General features: G+C 25.8%; 2 protein-coding genes across 3 annotated transcripts in view; one reads left to right on the top strand and one right to left on the bottom strand.

Moving 5' to 3' along the window:
• The window catches only part of LOC123261016 (bicaudal D-related protein homolog), a 37,133-nt gene extending 25,021 nt beyond the window's left edge, over positions 1-12,112 (top strand). For both annotated transcript variants that reach the window (XM_044722464.1, XM_044722465.1), the window contains 4 exons: positions 3,043-3,375; positions 3,482-3,651; positions 5,623-5,899; positions 11,397-12,112. In XM_044722464.1, the coding sequence (XP_044578399.1) occupies positions 3,043-3,375; positions 3,482-3,651; positions 5,623-5,899; positions 11,397-12,020 (1,404 nt within the window). In that variant the 3' untranslated portion in view covers positions 12,021-12,112. The remainder of the gene's footprint in view (positions 1-3,042; positions 3,376-3,481; positions 3,652-5,622; positions 5,900-11,396) is intronic.
• Positions 6,093-9,168, bottom strand: LOC123261029. The gene is made up of 5 exons (XM_044722503.1): positions 9,051-9,168; positions 8,332-8,519; positions 8,013-8,254; positions 7,115-7,537; positions 6,093-6,422 (listed from the first exon to the last, which is right to left on the bottom strand). Exons 3-5 carry the CDS (start codon positions 8,066-8,068, stop codon positions 6,140-6,142), a joined length of 762 nt encoding a protein of 253 aa, XP_044578438.1. The 5' UTR covers positions 8,069-8,254; positions 8,332-8,519; positions 9,051-9,168; the 3' UTR covers positions 6,093-6,139.
• Positions 12,113-16,618: the final 4,506 nt, after the last annotated feature.

Genomic DNA, 16,618 nt, shown 5'->3' on the forward strand with positions numbered 1-16,618 from the left:
TAGACGAGTGTTGAAGTTTAACCTTCTAAGCATGACCTTGTTGTAAAACTTAAATTTATTGAAACTTATCAGTTCGTAGTGAAGCATTGTATGAATATTACATTGAAAAAGTTTTGGGTTACACAAAAGTAGATATTTTTAATACTCAGGAATCATAATGTGTCATTTAAAAATTTAATAATTTCAGTGGTGTAATTTACAAAAATTTTTAGTAACTCTATATTGCCTTCGTAATAATATTAAAATCAGCAGGCACAGAATAATTTTTTTATTTTATAGAAAAAAATAAATTATTATTTAATAAATATTCTTGAAAAATTACACTCCTAGTACTTTTTAATTTCCACACATGAAATTTTTTTTCCAGTATTTTATTTATTAAAAAAAATTTTTGACATTGTCAGATGTTTGTTAATTTCAAATATTTCTTTTTAATTAATTATCACGTCGACTTTAGGCATTTTAAGTGAAATTATGCAATTTATTTAACATATGGTAGACAAAAAAAAAAATGATTCATATTCCACCTGAACATTTTTTACATTTTTTGAATAGCCAAAGAAACTGTAAAAGTTACAATTTGTAACTGAACAACAAGTTTTACATTTTCAAACTGTAATTTCTCGTACAATAAATTAAAATATTAATTTACTTATTAGATCTTAGTTAAAACCTCAATAATTTTGGTACTAAAAATTCATTAATATTTTCACGTATTTTTCTTAGCTACATTTTAAAACTGCAAAATTTTCTGCCTAAACTACAACAAATTTTTTACAAATAAAGTTTTGATTTAAAAATTACAGCATAAATCTCTTATTTTAAATTTCAAGAGTTTTTACAAGTTATTTCGTAACATAATTAATCCCTTTATTCTCTCTCATTAAAGTAAATTTCAAATCTATTGTACAATTTATTTTGGTTTGTCGTACGACAAACTTATTTTAATTATATAGTTATAAGAACAGTTATCATATATATAACACTCTTAATATTAACACGGGTCAGTAATTTAGTGCTTAGTGAGAGTTAAATTATAGCTTATTTGCGAGTTAAAAACTAGCTAGTTACTTGAAAAATGGTATGAATTATAAATCATTAATTCAAAAATAATAATAATAAAAATAACCACATATGTATTTATTTTAATTAGTTAGCTGAACACAACGAACTTGCACAATATTAACAACCATACAGAAGGAGAAAATGTGTGTATAACAAAGGGTTCTCCAGAAGGATATTCAGTTCAAAATACACGTTACATATAAATCGTTACGTACATATATATAATAGCTCAATGTAGTAATGGAAATAATCGTATTACATTACATTCAATAAAGAAAATCCGTCATATAACATACAACCAAGCCTACTTATAAGTAATTTATTTCGGTTTTCCCTGTTCTATATTTGGAGTGTACACATCCTTCTATAAATTATTTATTTTAACGTAATAATTGTATTTTTCAACTATGAATTAACTTTTTACACAGTAAAACAGTGCGGAAATAAAATTAGGCAATTAAAAATAAATGTATAGATATTACATAGAAATAGTTTTTATTTATTTTTAAAATAATATAAACAATAAAAGTATTTTTACAATTGCTGGTAATTATATTTAATTGTGTGGTAAAAAAATTATGTCAACAATGAAAAAATAGAAGATGTATTCTTTCTCTGTAATAATATTCCTAAAGATCTTCGCGTTTCACCTTCTTTAACTTAATACAAAGCTGTATAGTCTCGATCTCGGGTTCGCCTTTCCATTTTTTTATATTTATGTTTTCGCATGAATAACCACCGCATGTATACCCATAAAAGTAATATCACAAGCTTATCAAATCATATATTATATTATGAATTCTTTATTTGTTACTGAACGATTTGCTAATCATAACAATTTTTAGTAACGTAATTCGTTATTTAAAAGAAAAATTCTCGCGAATTAAATGGAAATTCAATAACTAAGACATAAAAATAGCAAATTTTAACTGTTTATATTATATATACATATATCATAACTTGAAGTCACGTTAATTTATAAAAGGTGTGGATATAATGATAATAATACTCTTTTTTACGTATTGATTCACTCGGCAATGACTTCATTTCTTTTAAATAAATTTCAATAATTATCAATTAAACGTGATCTCATGATGACTTAATATCTTTAAATCAATGTATTATTTAATGAGTAATAAGTAATTAATTATTTATAACTATTAAAAAGTGGAGATCATACTATTTTTGACCATAAAATCAACATGATTAAATTTTTTTTTCTTGAAATTTATCAAAAATAAAATAATTAAAAACAATCAAAAATGTCTTTTGACAAGAACAATTTTTTGGTGAAAATCCAAAATAATAATAAATTTTAAAAAATTGAAATTAAAAAAATATTTTGAATTTACATGAAAAATACAGAGAAAAAAAGGCCATTTGGCAGCCGAAATGGAAATAGATTTCTCAAATAAAGAAAATTTATTTTTAATAAAATAATATCAATACTAATAATGTATAACTTAATTCATTAATTAAAAACAAAATTCAATAATAAATTTAAAACTATTCAAAACTAACTTTGTTTAAAAAATTATCTTGTAAAAAAATAGTTTCTCAAATATTTGTCAAACGATTTTGAAGATTATGAGATTTGAATTATGAATGTCCAAATTTTAAGTAACTGCTTAGAAACAACAATTTCCAAGTTAATCAGAATTTTGAAAACGGATGAAATTTTAATTGAAGAAAACGATACTTAGTGATAAAATGACTAAATTTTTTAAAAGTTGCGCCATGAGGACGGCTGCAATAGTTAAATTTTTATGAAATCTACTAAAAATATCATAAATCGCTTAACTTATTTTAATAAATTATATCAACAGTTTTCGATAGTCATTTAATTTTCTTCAACATTAAAAATCTTAACTTTTTATCGATAAAAAACTCTCCGCTTCTAAACGCTTATCTAATTATTTAATAGAATAATAATATAATAAACTACATTATAATTAATAAATTGTTTTATAATTTCAGTGCTTGGAACAAGAGAGGCATTTACTGCGTCGAAGACTAGAAGAAGCCAAAGGTGAGAGTGAAGCACGTGCTCTGGAACTACAAACAGACGTTGAAACATTGAGAAGCCAGTTGGAGGAACAAAGTGAACGTGCGAGACGAGCAGAACGTGAGCAAGCAACTTTAGTCAGTGAACTTACGGCTCAAAATATTCGACTAGCGGATCAATTAAGAGAAGCTTCTAAAACAGAAGATCAATTGCTCACAGAGATAAAACTACTTAGAGATAAATGCACATTGCGAAGTACAACTCTTCAGGATCACGTCAGTAGTCTAGAAATTCTCCGCGATGAGGTAACTTTTATTTTTATTTAAATCTTTATCGCATTAACGATAATAATCTATTGTATTATATTTATTGAGTAAGACGTTTATTTATTTGTACTTGTATTAATTTAAGGTGCAATTGGTTTCGGCACAAAGAACAGAGTTGGAAAGGCGATCACTTGAATTGCGAGAAGAGAGAGCTAGAGCTGTTTCAGCCCTGGAGGAAGCCGAGGAAAGGGCTGCGGCCTTGGAGAGACTCAGCCATGAAGCGGAACACCGAGCGAAAGCAGCCGAGCAGGAGAGGTAAAACACAATACAATAAATCCACTCAAACTAAAAAATTATTTTGTTTATCTATTATTCAATTATATTGTAGACAAATATAATTATTTTTGTTTTATTTTATAAAATCTCCGATTATTTAAGAAGTTATAATTGCTTATTATTATGGTTTGGTTTAAAAAATACTGATTGCAACTTAGATTGTTACCATAGTTATAATCTTGGAATAGTGCCCGCATTTCAACGCCCAAGAGTTGCTATGACTCATGAGTATGAGTTTGATTTCGCAATTTTGTGGTATTATTCAAGATCTCTAGTTCTATTCAACTATCACTTTTTTATATCTAAAATATAAATATTTATTTATCTTAAATATTTATTAACACTGTAAAAAAAAAAAACATTAATTTTTTCAAACCACACTGAGAAAAAAAATATTTTTGCTCAATTAACAATTTTTTGGCTCAAGAAACTCGCTGATGATCAAATATTCTATTATTATTAATTATTAATTTCTGAAGAGAAGAATATCAATATTTATCTTTGGATAATAATATATAAACAAAAGAATAGCTTTATTTAAATTAAGTAAAAATGATTTCAATCAATTTAACAATTTCTTGAGCTAACAATGTATATTCTTGAAAATTTTCAAGAACATAAATTCTTGTATCAAGAAAATTTTCTTAATAAAAGTATTTTTTTTTCTCGGTGCACATGAATTATATTTAATATTATCAGAAATAATGATTGTCAATATTTAGCATATTACTGTTGAATTTTGTAAAGACGAAAAAATTTATCAATTTTAGTTTATTATAGATTCATAACTCATAAGTAATCAATGTAATCATGATAAACCGGTTCATGAAACTGTCATTAATTTGTGTTGACGTACTTAAACACCCACGCTTCAATCTTTTAGCGAGTTTTTTCATTGATAAAGCAAAATAACGAATTATTTATGGTTAAATTATGTATACGCTTTAAATTTTAATAACATTAATGGGTAAATTATTTTAAAATAAAATGAAATTTTAGTAGATTTTTTTTTTAAATTAAAGTTTGACAAAAACATTATTAATGTATTTAATTTCGTAATTGAGTAATTAAAAAATGAAATTTATTATATTACAAAGAGAAATTTTATGCCAGTTGAGATTTACTGTATCGTTTTGTTAAATTATAGTAAGTGGAGATTTAAAATTTCACTTAACAAAAAATTGAAAAATACATTGGACATGTAATTTATTTAAAAAGTATGTCATGTATAATTACACTAATGAACTGAGCTAAAAAATTGATAATAACTCTAGCAATGAATTAAAACAAATCTACCAGACTGAAATAGTAACCATTTATTAATAATTTATTCTATTGTAATTACTGCTTGACCTTATAGTTGAAACTTTTTATAAAATTATTCGTCTCAATTTAATAAATTTTAACATTTCATTGAATGATTATTTATGTGAAAAGTGAGTAAAAAATTACTGAGCGAGTATTTATAAATATAAATAAATTTTATACTTGAGAGAGTCATAAATATTTTATTCTTTATAATGTAAAGCTTATGCTTATAATATTACTACGGATGTTGATATTATTTTTGTTCATCAGGAAAATTTAGTAATTTTTACTAAAATATTCTTCTAAATCAGTCTATATTATTAAAACAGAAGCTATAGTACACATATGTTCAATCTTTGCTACAAAAACACGACCAATAAATTTATGTATGTGTGGATAAAAAAAAAATAGCTTTATTAAATTTCTAAATATAATAAAATTTATCTTAATCATAATCTGAATTGTTATGATTTCTCGGTTATTGAATAAAAAAATTTTAATGTGCCGTAAACTTTTAAAAAATATAAAAATAAACAAAATAATTTACAGTACTCATAATTATTTGTAATAAAAAAAAATTGATAAACATGTATTCAACTCACATATAAAATTGATGATCGTTTTTATTGTTATCGGTAATAGAGATGAGCTATCTGCGGCACTAGCGGCGATCGAAGCAGAGAGAAGAGGTAGGTCTGGATCGATACAGAAGCCACCGAGGTCGTTGCAGGCGGAAATGGAGTGCGAGGTAAGCGGTAGCTCAATGGGGGAGCAAGAGGACATCAGAGCGGAAGTAGCGAGGGCGTGCAAACGACTACGAGAGCTTAACACGCACCTGCGACGGGGCGAGGACGACTCAGGACTGCAGAGTGACTGTGACGAGTCAATGCCCGTCATTGTCACCGGTGTTGAGACCGAGGTAATAACAGACTCTTTTTCACCTTTAATCCTCTCAAGATCACATTACATACTTTAAAAGTCTATTATGTGTTACGCACCCCGTATATTTTTAAAGACGTATTACTTTATTCAATTTTTAACGTTTATTTTTTTTTTCTATTTACTGAATAGAATAAAATTGATCATTAAAAAACACAATTTAAATTTTGGTCAATAATTTTTTATAAGTATAAAAAAAAGGAATTTTTTTTTATATAGATTAAAATCGATCATTAAAATAATTAGAAAGATTAAGGTCAAATATTCTAAATGCTAAAAATCCACCAAAACCTTCATGACCACGGTGCATTATTCCTACACCTCCCAGAGGAAATTCAGGATAACCTTCGGCCTCTAATGAATCAAAAAATGGGACTGTCGATTGACCAGCATCTTTTTTTAAATCAGAAGCTTGAAACCTTATAAATTGATTTGTTCTTGAATCCGGTTTATTTTCTGAAGATTTTGTTGGTTTGTCGGGGTTTTCTATAATCAATTCATTTCTGTAAAAAAATAATTTCATCACAAAGTGTAATTGGAGTAGCGTAGTCATTTTTATCAAAGATTACAGTTAAAAAATTTCTAGATGTTCAAAAATTTAATATAGGGTAGAAGTGCCCGGCTGCCCCATTTCAAAACACAGTAACTAACATTTAAAAATTTTTTTCAATTTTTCTTATTAAAAAAAAGTTTGCCCGCCAAATTGATGAAAAATTTGATTTGTGAGAAGAAAATACTTGAAATTAAGGTCTAAAAGCTGTACAAAATGCAGCAATACTAGAAAAAATCAGGTATAAAAATTTTGCAGTTACTGTGTTTTAAAATTGGGCAGCCGTACCGGTTTTGGCCATCTTAGGACCATTTTTGGCCATTTGATATTCTAGTTAATTTGTAAAAAATTTAACTATTCAAGTAGAATTTTTATAGAATTTATGAATTAGTACATTTATACGAATTAAATTCATAAAGTCTTGCGCTCATAGAAATATTTATACAATAATTTGAAAATAAAGTGGCCAAAAAAGGTACACTGGCCACAAATGGTACTTCTACCCTAGTAGCCATTGATTATTTACCAAAAAAAAAAGTATTAGAATGACCATGATTTTAAAAACACCAGATTTTCTAGTAATTGTTCAAATGTGCTAATCTTTACAGAAAATTCTCAAACCATGCACAAATATTTTATACAAACCTAAAAGCTCTGTAATCCGATGATATCCAATAAGTCTGATTGTGGTTCATAATTTCTCCTTGAAAATAGTCAAAAGGTGTCACTCTAATTTGTAATTCAATTGGGCCGCTTTTTAATTGAGGTGAATCAAGTGAGTCAATAGCAAATCTTAATCTAACACCAGTAACGACATAACCCTCCGGTGCAATTAAATCGTCAAAATTAAAAGTTTGTGGATGCCCATAGTCAACTCCCAATGTTAATGGGTTCCAGCTTTTATTGACTTGTTGAACATAATATTTTTCAATTTCGTCGTTGTAATCAAATTTCTCTATATCCTTCCATGCCGCTTCATCTACTAACGCTTGTGGTTTTAAAATTCCTTCTTTTATTTGCACATGAATCATATAATTTTTCTTGATGAATCTGATACCCACGACAACTCTAAAAAAAGTTCGTTAAAGATAATGAAAAGTTTAATAGATATCTAATAATAATTTCGAAATAAATTTACAATCATTTAATAACATATTGAATTACATAATAAAATCGTTCATGATAATAAAGTTAGCCGACGTTTTTGATTTTTTGATTTTGCTTTATTTATTAAATTAGAACTAAAAAATATTTTTTTTTAATTGCACTTATAGTTTTTCAAATTTTTTTACAAATGAAATTTTTTTTAATAATTTTTTCAATAAAAAAAATTCTTAAAATTTTATAGATGTCGGCTAACTTAATTTCCATAAATCGTTCAATGCCTAAGTGGTCAGTTAAGTAATAAGTACAATTATATTAAAGTATTCATAACACTTAAATCTTTACGCATTGCAAAACTGACCACTTAGACGTCAATCAATTTTTGCACCTAATCTAATTATAGTTATAAAAACAAAAAAATAATTATTAAACAACTAACCTGTTTTCATTAATATTTGAGACTTGGTCCCTAAAACTGATAGCAGTGACTGCCATCTATTCACGTTTTGATTTTCTTACACAACTACATACACAATAATCACAGTAGGTCAATCCTAGAGGATTATAATAACTATAAACAGATCTTAGTTCTCGAGGACACTTTTCGTTATTATTATCACCATAAATTACTCCGTTGCTGTCTCTAAACCAAGCGTAGCGTCTTGTAGGATCTTCATAGCTCTAAATTAGAAAAAATAAATATTTATACGATAAAGTATAAAAATAATTAATTCATCAATTATAAAATTTTTACTTACTAGTTCACAAATATCTAAACTACTGTCAATAAATCGGCATTCATATAATTCTGTACACTCTGCATGATCAATAGTGTCACGAAGATTACAATTTTCGCTGCAAGAATCACGGGATGCAGTCAGATCTTTTTCTTCAATTATTATAGCTTGAATCATTCTTTCTAATTCATAATATGACTCCTTGTTTACTACGAAAATATAAAGTATTACTTTCTTAACAGCTGATTCCCTCTTTTCAGTTTTATGTTTTTTTTTTAAACAAATAAGAATTTAAAAAAAAACACTCTGCTACGAAATAGATCATTAAAAAATCTATTACCTAGCAGAGCGTTTTTTTCAAAATTCTTCTTTGCCTAGGTAGAAAATATAAAGTTACAATCGTAGGGACCGGCTATTAAAATTATAACTGGACTGCTTATTGGAAAATTTTTTAATTTGAGAATAGTTTTCATTAAAATTTATTATTTATTTAATAATTAATCACGTTGAAAATTTCTTTCAATATTATCATTTTTTTTCTAAATATTCCATAATTTTTAATAAAAAAAATAGAAAAAATATGACAGTCGAAAAATTTTGAGTTTATATGAAAAAATTTTTCGATAACTTTCAAAGATAAAAATTTCTAATACCGAAAATTTACACAGATTTTTAAATAATTAAATTATATATGAAAAAAGAAAACCTTTTTTTTTTAATTTCAAATAAAATTAACTTACATTTTTCAAATTTTTTAACATCACATCGATGCATATAATGTCGAACATTTTTTAATACATTTTTTGTAAGCATCATATTTTTTGAAAAATCACTAATTAAATTTAATTTTTCATTTCTTGGGTCCATAGACATATCTGTTGGGATAAAAAAAAATTTTTTCAATACCTACATTAATATTTAAAATATGTAAATTAATTGAAGGAAAAAATTAAATACATACTGTCTCCACATCGGTCCTTAAAAATTTGAAGAAAATAAAACATAATAAATTTTTTAAGATAAGAAGTCATTGCTAATCGATAATAATCAAATATTCCTTGTTGAAATGAAAAAGTTAGACCACAAAAATTACTATTTTCTTCTTCCTGTCATATTAAAAAATTGCATTAGTTATTAAATAATTAATAAATAGATTTGTATAAAATGCTTACTTTCATATCTGATAAAATTTCAGTCATTAATTTTTCATATACTCTCTCATAATGTTGACCATGATACTTCAAAGCATTGAGAGCCCGTGTAATTTTCGGTACAAATGGGCAAAATCCTCCGATATCATCAAAAGAATTACGATCACGAATGAAGAGTAATGATCCAGCATAAGATTCAATTAGTTGTCGTTTTTCATCAATCAATATCAAATAACTCTCTACAGAATCCGACCGAGGATAATTATTTTTTATTTTATACTCTTGTAACAACTTCATAAAATATCTAAGTCCAAAGACAGAGCCTCTTTTATCATCAGTCACTTTATTTAATTCTTCCAATAAATTTGTCAGATCAATTAAAATTTTTTCTAAAATTTTATTTTTTTCATTCTCGGATAATGTTATATTAGTCAATTGATAATCGTTGTATATTTTCACTTCAATATCATCCATGAATTTCACTATTGATTTGAGATCGTAAATATTCGTCGCAATGATAGGTTGAATGGAATTAACTACAATAAAACTCAATATAAACATAAAAAGATACTTTGGAATCATTGTTTGATGCATTTGTCTAAACAATTATTTTCGAACACACTTAATGATGAAAGTTAATAAACAATTATAATTATATTTTGATAAATAAAAAGCTTATTTCGTAGCAACTATGCACTTGAAAAAACTTGATAATTTTTTTATTTAACTACCGACTTATAATTTCAACTGAGAGGATAGTTAAGACTGTTATAAGCTAAGATTGGCTTACAATTTCTTACAAATTAGTTGTGACGCATAATGGCGTACTCTGAACTTTGGTTGTAATAGTTAAGGTTAATACAGAGATGACAAATGGATTTCATCTATTTATACCTCTCAAGTATACACTAAGTATATGACAAATGTTGTGCTCCCATTTCTGCTAGTAAGATTTGAATATCTCGAATATCTAGAAGACATTACAATATTCTTATGACATAAATTTCAAAATATTTTTTTTAATACAATTTTTTAAAAATTGTTTTTCCGGTAAATGAATTAACAGTCCCTATTTTTTTGATATTATTAAGATTGTAATATTATTAATATACTCTTAAGTTAACCGGGTCAAAAAAAGTCCCTCGACAATGACACTATTTATTATTTTCTAAGTATAATATTCCAAAGAACTCTATATTGATTAACTGAAATATGTAAAAGTTTGATAATTACTTAGTTTCACGGTCGCTTGGTTTTTTAGGGTATAAAAAAATGGAAAAAATAACTTATTCAAGTTTTTTTCCGTTGTTTTTTGTCGTAGTAAATTTATGAATAAAATTTTGAAAAACAAGCTTTTCAACTAAACATTTTTCATTAAAATTCTTTAAACGTCATTTCGAGTACTAAACTATTTTTTTTTTCTGAAAGAGTAAATTTTAAACTTTTTTTCAATGATATTAAAACTATTCAATAATTTTTAAATATTAATTTACATGTTGTACATCGAAAGTAGAAAAATTTTCAAGAAAAATGAAATTATTTAATTATTATAATTTTGTAAAATCCTACTTAAATTAAAAAAAATTTTTTATTTCAATTTGTTTATTTTTTCATCTTAAAAAAAAAAAAAAAATAGTAATATTCTCTAAAAATTAATATCTAAAAAATTTCAATGAAGAACCATGCAAATGAATATTTTTTAATTTTCAAATTATATAACAAAATAAAAATGTAAAATTTTGTGAATTTTAATTAAAAAATTTATAAATCAGCCACGAAGATAATAAAAATGTATAAGAATTCGTCAATAATTCTATTTTTTTATTTTTTATGCTCAAAAAACCAGAAGAACTCTTTAAAATAAAATCAAATAATCATTTTATAAATAATAAGTTTTTAATTTATTGTTGATTTTATATCAATTTTACATTTCAGGACTATTGTTCGGGAGCACTCACTGAGCTTGTTGAAGAGACATACAGTCTTGCTCTGACCGGAAGAGGAGCACCAGGAGAGCTGGGTCTCGCAGTAGAATTGCATCGAGTTACTGAGGATTTGGAGCATACAAAACAGCAACTAAAACAAGTTCAAGATGAGTTAAAGAGACGTGGTGAAGCTTTACTGGACACGACAAGTAAATTGAGCGTGTGTGAAGCCGAGTTGCGTGGGGTACGTGAGGAACGTGATCGTGCTAGAGATGACATTGAGGACTCAGAGCTCAATAGAGATGAAGTGATTGCTCAAGCATACGCAGTGAGGGACCAAGCTGTTGCGAGAAAAAATAGAGCGGAAGTTGAATTAGCGAGAACCAGGATAGACGTGCTTCAGGTTAATAGTCAGCTGATGGAAGCGATTCAGCAGAAAATTGAACTAAGTCAGCAGCTGGAGCAATGGCAGATGGATATGCAGGCTCTCATTGATGACCATGTTAAGAGCAAACTTACCCCCCCTAGTGCTCATATAGGAAATGGTAATTCTAATGAGAATACTGAAGTTACCGCCCCTGTCAGAAAAAAACGCAGCACAGGCAGCTCCAAGAAAATGTTTGGGTTATTCTAGCGAACGGTTTCTTTTTTTTACAAGTGAAATAGTGATTAAACTTATATTAAGGATAGTATTTTAATAAAAATGTTTACTTAATTGCAAATATTAAGTATTACATTTTTATTCGATATAAATATCGTTCTGTTTTTTATTTATTTTTATTGAAATATTAAAAACTATGAACGATTGTAATTAATGTTCGGATGATATAATAATTTAATGAAAAGCGATTTTTATTTAAGTGATCTCGTGTTAATATTTATAACTATTAGAATTTCATTCCATAGTAACATTTTTACTGCTCGAAATATTATAGTGTGGATGCTTAAAGAGCACTAAGAAAAAAAATTAATTTTATACATATATTTTTATGTTGTGATAATTTTAATTTTGAAAAATTAAAATTTTATTAGAAATTTTTTATTGTAATACTGCGATTTTTTTTAATTCTATTGATAACTTTCAATTTTTTTCTGTAGAAACAATGGTTATCAATTCTAATGAAATGATGTAGTAGTGTATGACACAAATACAATTGATTCTTATGTTGAAAATGAATTACTATTTTGTAAATTATTTTTTTTTCTCATTAAACTTAAAATTTTAATACTGAAAATATCAGACATCTAAAAGTTTCCGTCATTGCCATTGACAATTTATAGGTTGTGAAAAAATGTGGTTAAAAATATGCACGTGAAAGTTTTCTAAAAATTTATCATACATATCTTTTGTTTTATCAATAATTTTATCTTTCAATACATTTTTAGATGTTTCTATCTTTAGGGTACTGATCATTCAAAATACATTATTCATAGAAATTTTAAAGAACCGTGTAAAAGTTTATAGTGACCATATGAAAATACAGAAGAAAACTATTCTATTGATTAGTCTTCAAAAATATTTTTTTGTTCTTCAGATTTTATATGTAACTTTGTAATTTGTACAATTGTAATTAATGAATCTATATTTAAATCTGAATTTTTCTGTATTCAAAAAAAGAAAAAAATTTTATGAAATTCTGAGCAATATAAAACTCTAATTCAAATCTGGGCCGAAGAAAAGATCTATTTTCTTGATTAGACTAAATGATTTTATATATTGAATGTAAAAAAAGTGCCGGCAAATAAATTTTACAATTAAAAAAAATAAGTTTAAAAAACAAATATGTAAATATTGTAAGCTAATATATAAATTAAGAAATTACATTATTTATTAGAGGTATTTCGTATTATGTGTACTTAAAAAAAAAACTTAATTTAATTGTAAAAGTATTATATCTTAATGTAAAAAAAAAATTATTAACCAGTGAGAAATATAATATTTTTTTAGACTGGTAAATTGCATGAATAATGTGTGATCCGTCCAATTAAAATTATTACTTACTAGATGTATATTATTAGACGTACATTAACACGTTAATGTAAAATTTTATATAAATGTAAAAGTCAAAATTAATATAAAGTAGAGAAACAATTTAAAAGCTATTAAATGTTAAAATTAATTTTTAAAAATGTTTTTATACTGAATGTTGCTAATAGAATTCCAGTCGCATTTTTAAATTTAATAATATATCAATTGTTTACAGACTGTAATATCAAATGATTTAATAGAATTGAAATGTACTTTCTCAAATGAAATACTTTTAATACTGTAATAAACTAGGTATAATTAAGAAATAGGTATATAATACATATTTATTTAATAAAAAATGAAAAATAAAGTGAAATCTGACTATTTAATTTCCTTTTTTAATTAATTTTTAATTTGTTGTAGATCAAGGTTAATAGTTAATTCGCAAAGTATAATTTGACAAATTTCTATAGAAAATTAAATTTAACCAAGATCCACAGATTCGGTAGAATCTGGCGCCAAGTTCCGTTCAAAAATCCCGTTGTAAACGGAGCGCCAGACTACCGACTGTGTTTATTGTAAGCAGAACGGTATTTCGAGGTTGCAAAATTTTATTTAATTATATGGTTCTCCTTTTTCCAAAATGATATATTATAAAAGTAATTTATACTTTATTTTACTGATATTAATTAATTATAATCAATTATAACACTTAATTCACTTAAAATTATTAAATTTTATCAGCACAAACTATAGTAAGCCCAGAAATTTCGATCCTGACTTTTTTTCGATGGGGAATATCAGCGCCACAGACTAGATAAAATGAATATGTGTAGTAATCCTTCCTATAGACACGCAACTACAGTAAAAAAAGCGTGTAAAAAAAAGTGATTCGTAGCTTGCATCTATGGCCGCCAGGGTGCACTGGAATTACATCTACATAAACTGTAGCTTCAAGGGGATAGTTTGCAGTAAAAAATGCAGTCAACACGAGATTTAAGTTGTTATCAATTGTAAATTTTCATTATAATTACAAAAATACTCCGAACAAAACATCACTGTAAGTCGCGCCAAGTCCACGTTCATAAGACTATTAGGAAAAAAAATTTTTTCTTTACAAGATACAAAATAAAAAAATTAAAAAATCTAAGTAACCGATATGATTGTTTATGATTTTCGGAAATTAAAAAAAATTTTATTGTAAATTTAAAAATTAAAAAAAAATTTTTAGAACGTACTTGGTGTGCGTCATTGTGTATTTCAATTTTTTTAAAGTCCTAGTAAATAGATTTTACGAATTTCATTAAAAGTAAAATATTTTGCAACCACGCACACTAAATACGTTCTAAAAATTTTTTATTTTTAAATTTACAATAAAATTTTTTTTAATTTCCGAAAATCATAAACAATCATATCGGTTACTTAGATTTTTTAATTTTTTTATTTTGTATCTTTTTGTAAAGAAAAAAAAAAATTTTTTTTTCCTAATAGTCTTATGAACGTGGACTTGGCGCGACTTTTTTACAGTGAAACTGTTTTTGTTCGGATTATAAGCATAACTAAACTATTATCGCCTGTAATCGAAACTCAACCAATAGTGTTCGTAAAGCAACAAAATTCAACTTGTTTCTTACATCATCTTTGTTTATAAATTTTACATCCTTACCTGGACGTAATAAAAATTAAGTAATAGTCAAAGCCAGAGATCAAGCATGATAATTTAATTACAAAAAGGGGAAGCAACATTATATATTTCCTTGAATAACTTTTTGTAACATTTTTCCCTCCAAGAAAGACCTAAGAATCTTAGCTTATACAGATGAGTTATGAATGAGATGATTGATCAATGGTTATAATACTTCTATCTAATTGTTCGAAGCGTTTTAAATAGAAAAGTAATTTGTGTATGTTTACTTTCTTTAACGGCAAATACGTACATGATTTTCTTTTTGTACGCATCGATGACACAGTACCTTCCAAATAATATAAGCTTCATTTTTATTTTACCGGTCATCTTATATCATTCATATGAATATATGAATATATGTTATTAAATAACTGTGGGAAAATATTTTAAGCTTTGTTACACCAAGATATGATATAACGATTTAGTAAAATATAAAATGAATTCAAATAAAATATACCATTGATTAACTAATTAGTGATTACAACTTGAAGTTATGAAGTTAATATGTATGATTAATTAGCAAATAGTAAATCTTCAATATTTGCGGAGGAAGAAGAGTAGAATTTTTTTGTTTAATTTGATATCAACCGAGTAGGTACTGGTTCATTAATCTAGTAATTATCTAATTAAATTTTTGTCATTGATAAACATAGTTTTTTGATCGCAATCTTTTGGAAATTCTTCATTCGGTTTTTGAAAAAATATAATCAAATTGAAATAATAATTATCAAATGCAGAATGTAAAAGACCAAACCAACTCTATATTTTACTTCCTATTGAATTAAACAATACTTCATCAGCATTATTTTAATATCATCACATCATCAGATATTTATAAGACATTTGACAAAATAAAAACAAACATTAATTATTAAAATTAACAAATTAAAAATTAAGTATCATAAATCAGTGAATAAATAAGTAAAAGTTATTAACTACTCAATTAAACAATTAAAAAAACAAGTAAAACAAAGAATTAGTTTGGTCTTTTACATTCTGAATTTAATTATTATTGAAGAAAATTTTATCTGATATCAATTATGAATTAGTAATAATTAGATGCAAATCATTGTTCGTTGAGTACTTTGAAACAGAAATACTTCACGGTTCGGTACTTGTTTACGACTGATCAAACTACTAATATTTTATTATTGATATTAAAATGAACATTAGTTTGATTATTATGTGATCAAAAAAATGGTGCATCAATGAAAATTAATGTATTCACTTTCATAGTAAAAATACAAACAAAATCATTGAAACTATTGATATTCTGAAAATTTGTGCTGTAGGGTAAGTACCTTCAAAGTTTTCGTTAGAATTTTTTAAGTCAATTAATATCCTGCTTTATATAAAGGAGTGGGAGCCGCAAAATGGGTTACTGCAAGATGTACTATATTTGGGTCTCTGAAAACTAAGCATTTCCTGAAGTACATGATTTAAATAATAAAACTTCAATTTTGAAATTTTAAATACAGAGAAGAAAACTTTCGGCTACAATTCGAAGTACAGAGTAGAATTCCTATTCATGTGCTATTCGTGACTGGAGTTTGAATACTTAAAAAATGTGATCTAA

Source organism: Cotesia glomerata, linkage group LG3 (genome assembly GCF_020080835.1).
Source record: "Cotesia glomerata isolate CgM1 linkage group LG3, MPM_Cglom_v2.3, whole genome shotgun sequence".
Classification (NCBI taxonomy): Eukaryota; Metazoa; Arthropoda; class Insecta; order Hymenoptera; family Braconidae; genus Cotesia; species Cotesia glomerata.

Bases quoted from the DNA above. Each gene is read 5' to 3' on its own strand.
- LOC123261029 (XM_044722503.1), bottom strand. From the start codon at position 8,068: ATGGCAGTCACTGCTATCAGTTTTAGGGACCAAGTCTCAAATATTAAT. The intron at 7,538-8,012 runs GTTAGTTGTTTA...AACTTTTTTTAG, and splicing joins TCAAATATTAATGAAAACAG to AGTTGTCGTGGGTATCAGAT. The intron at 6,423-7,114 runs GTTTGTATAAAA...ATTTTTTTACAG, and splicing joins TCGGATTACAGAGCTTTTAG to AAATGAATTGATTATAGAAA.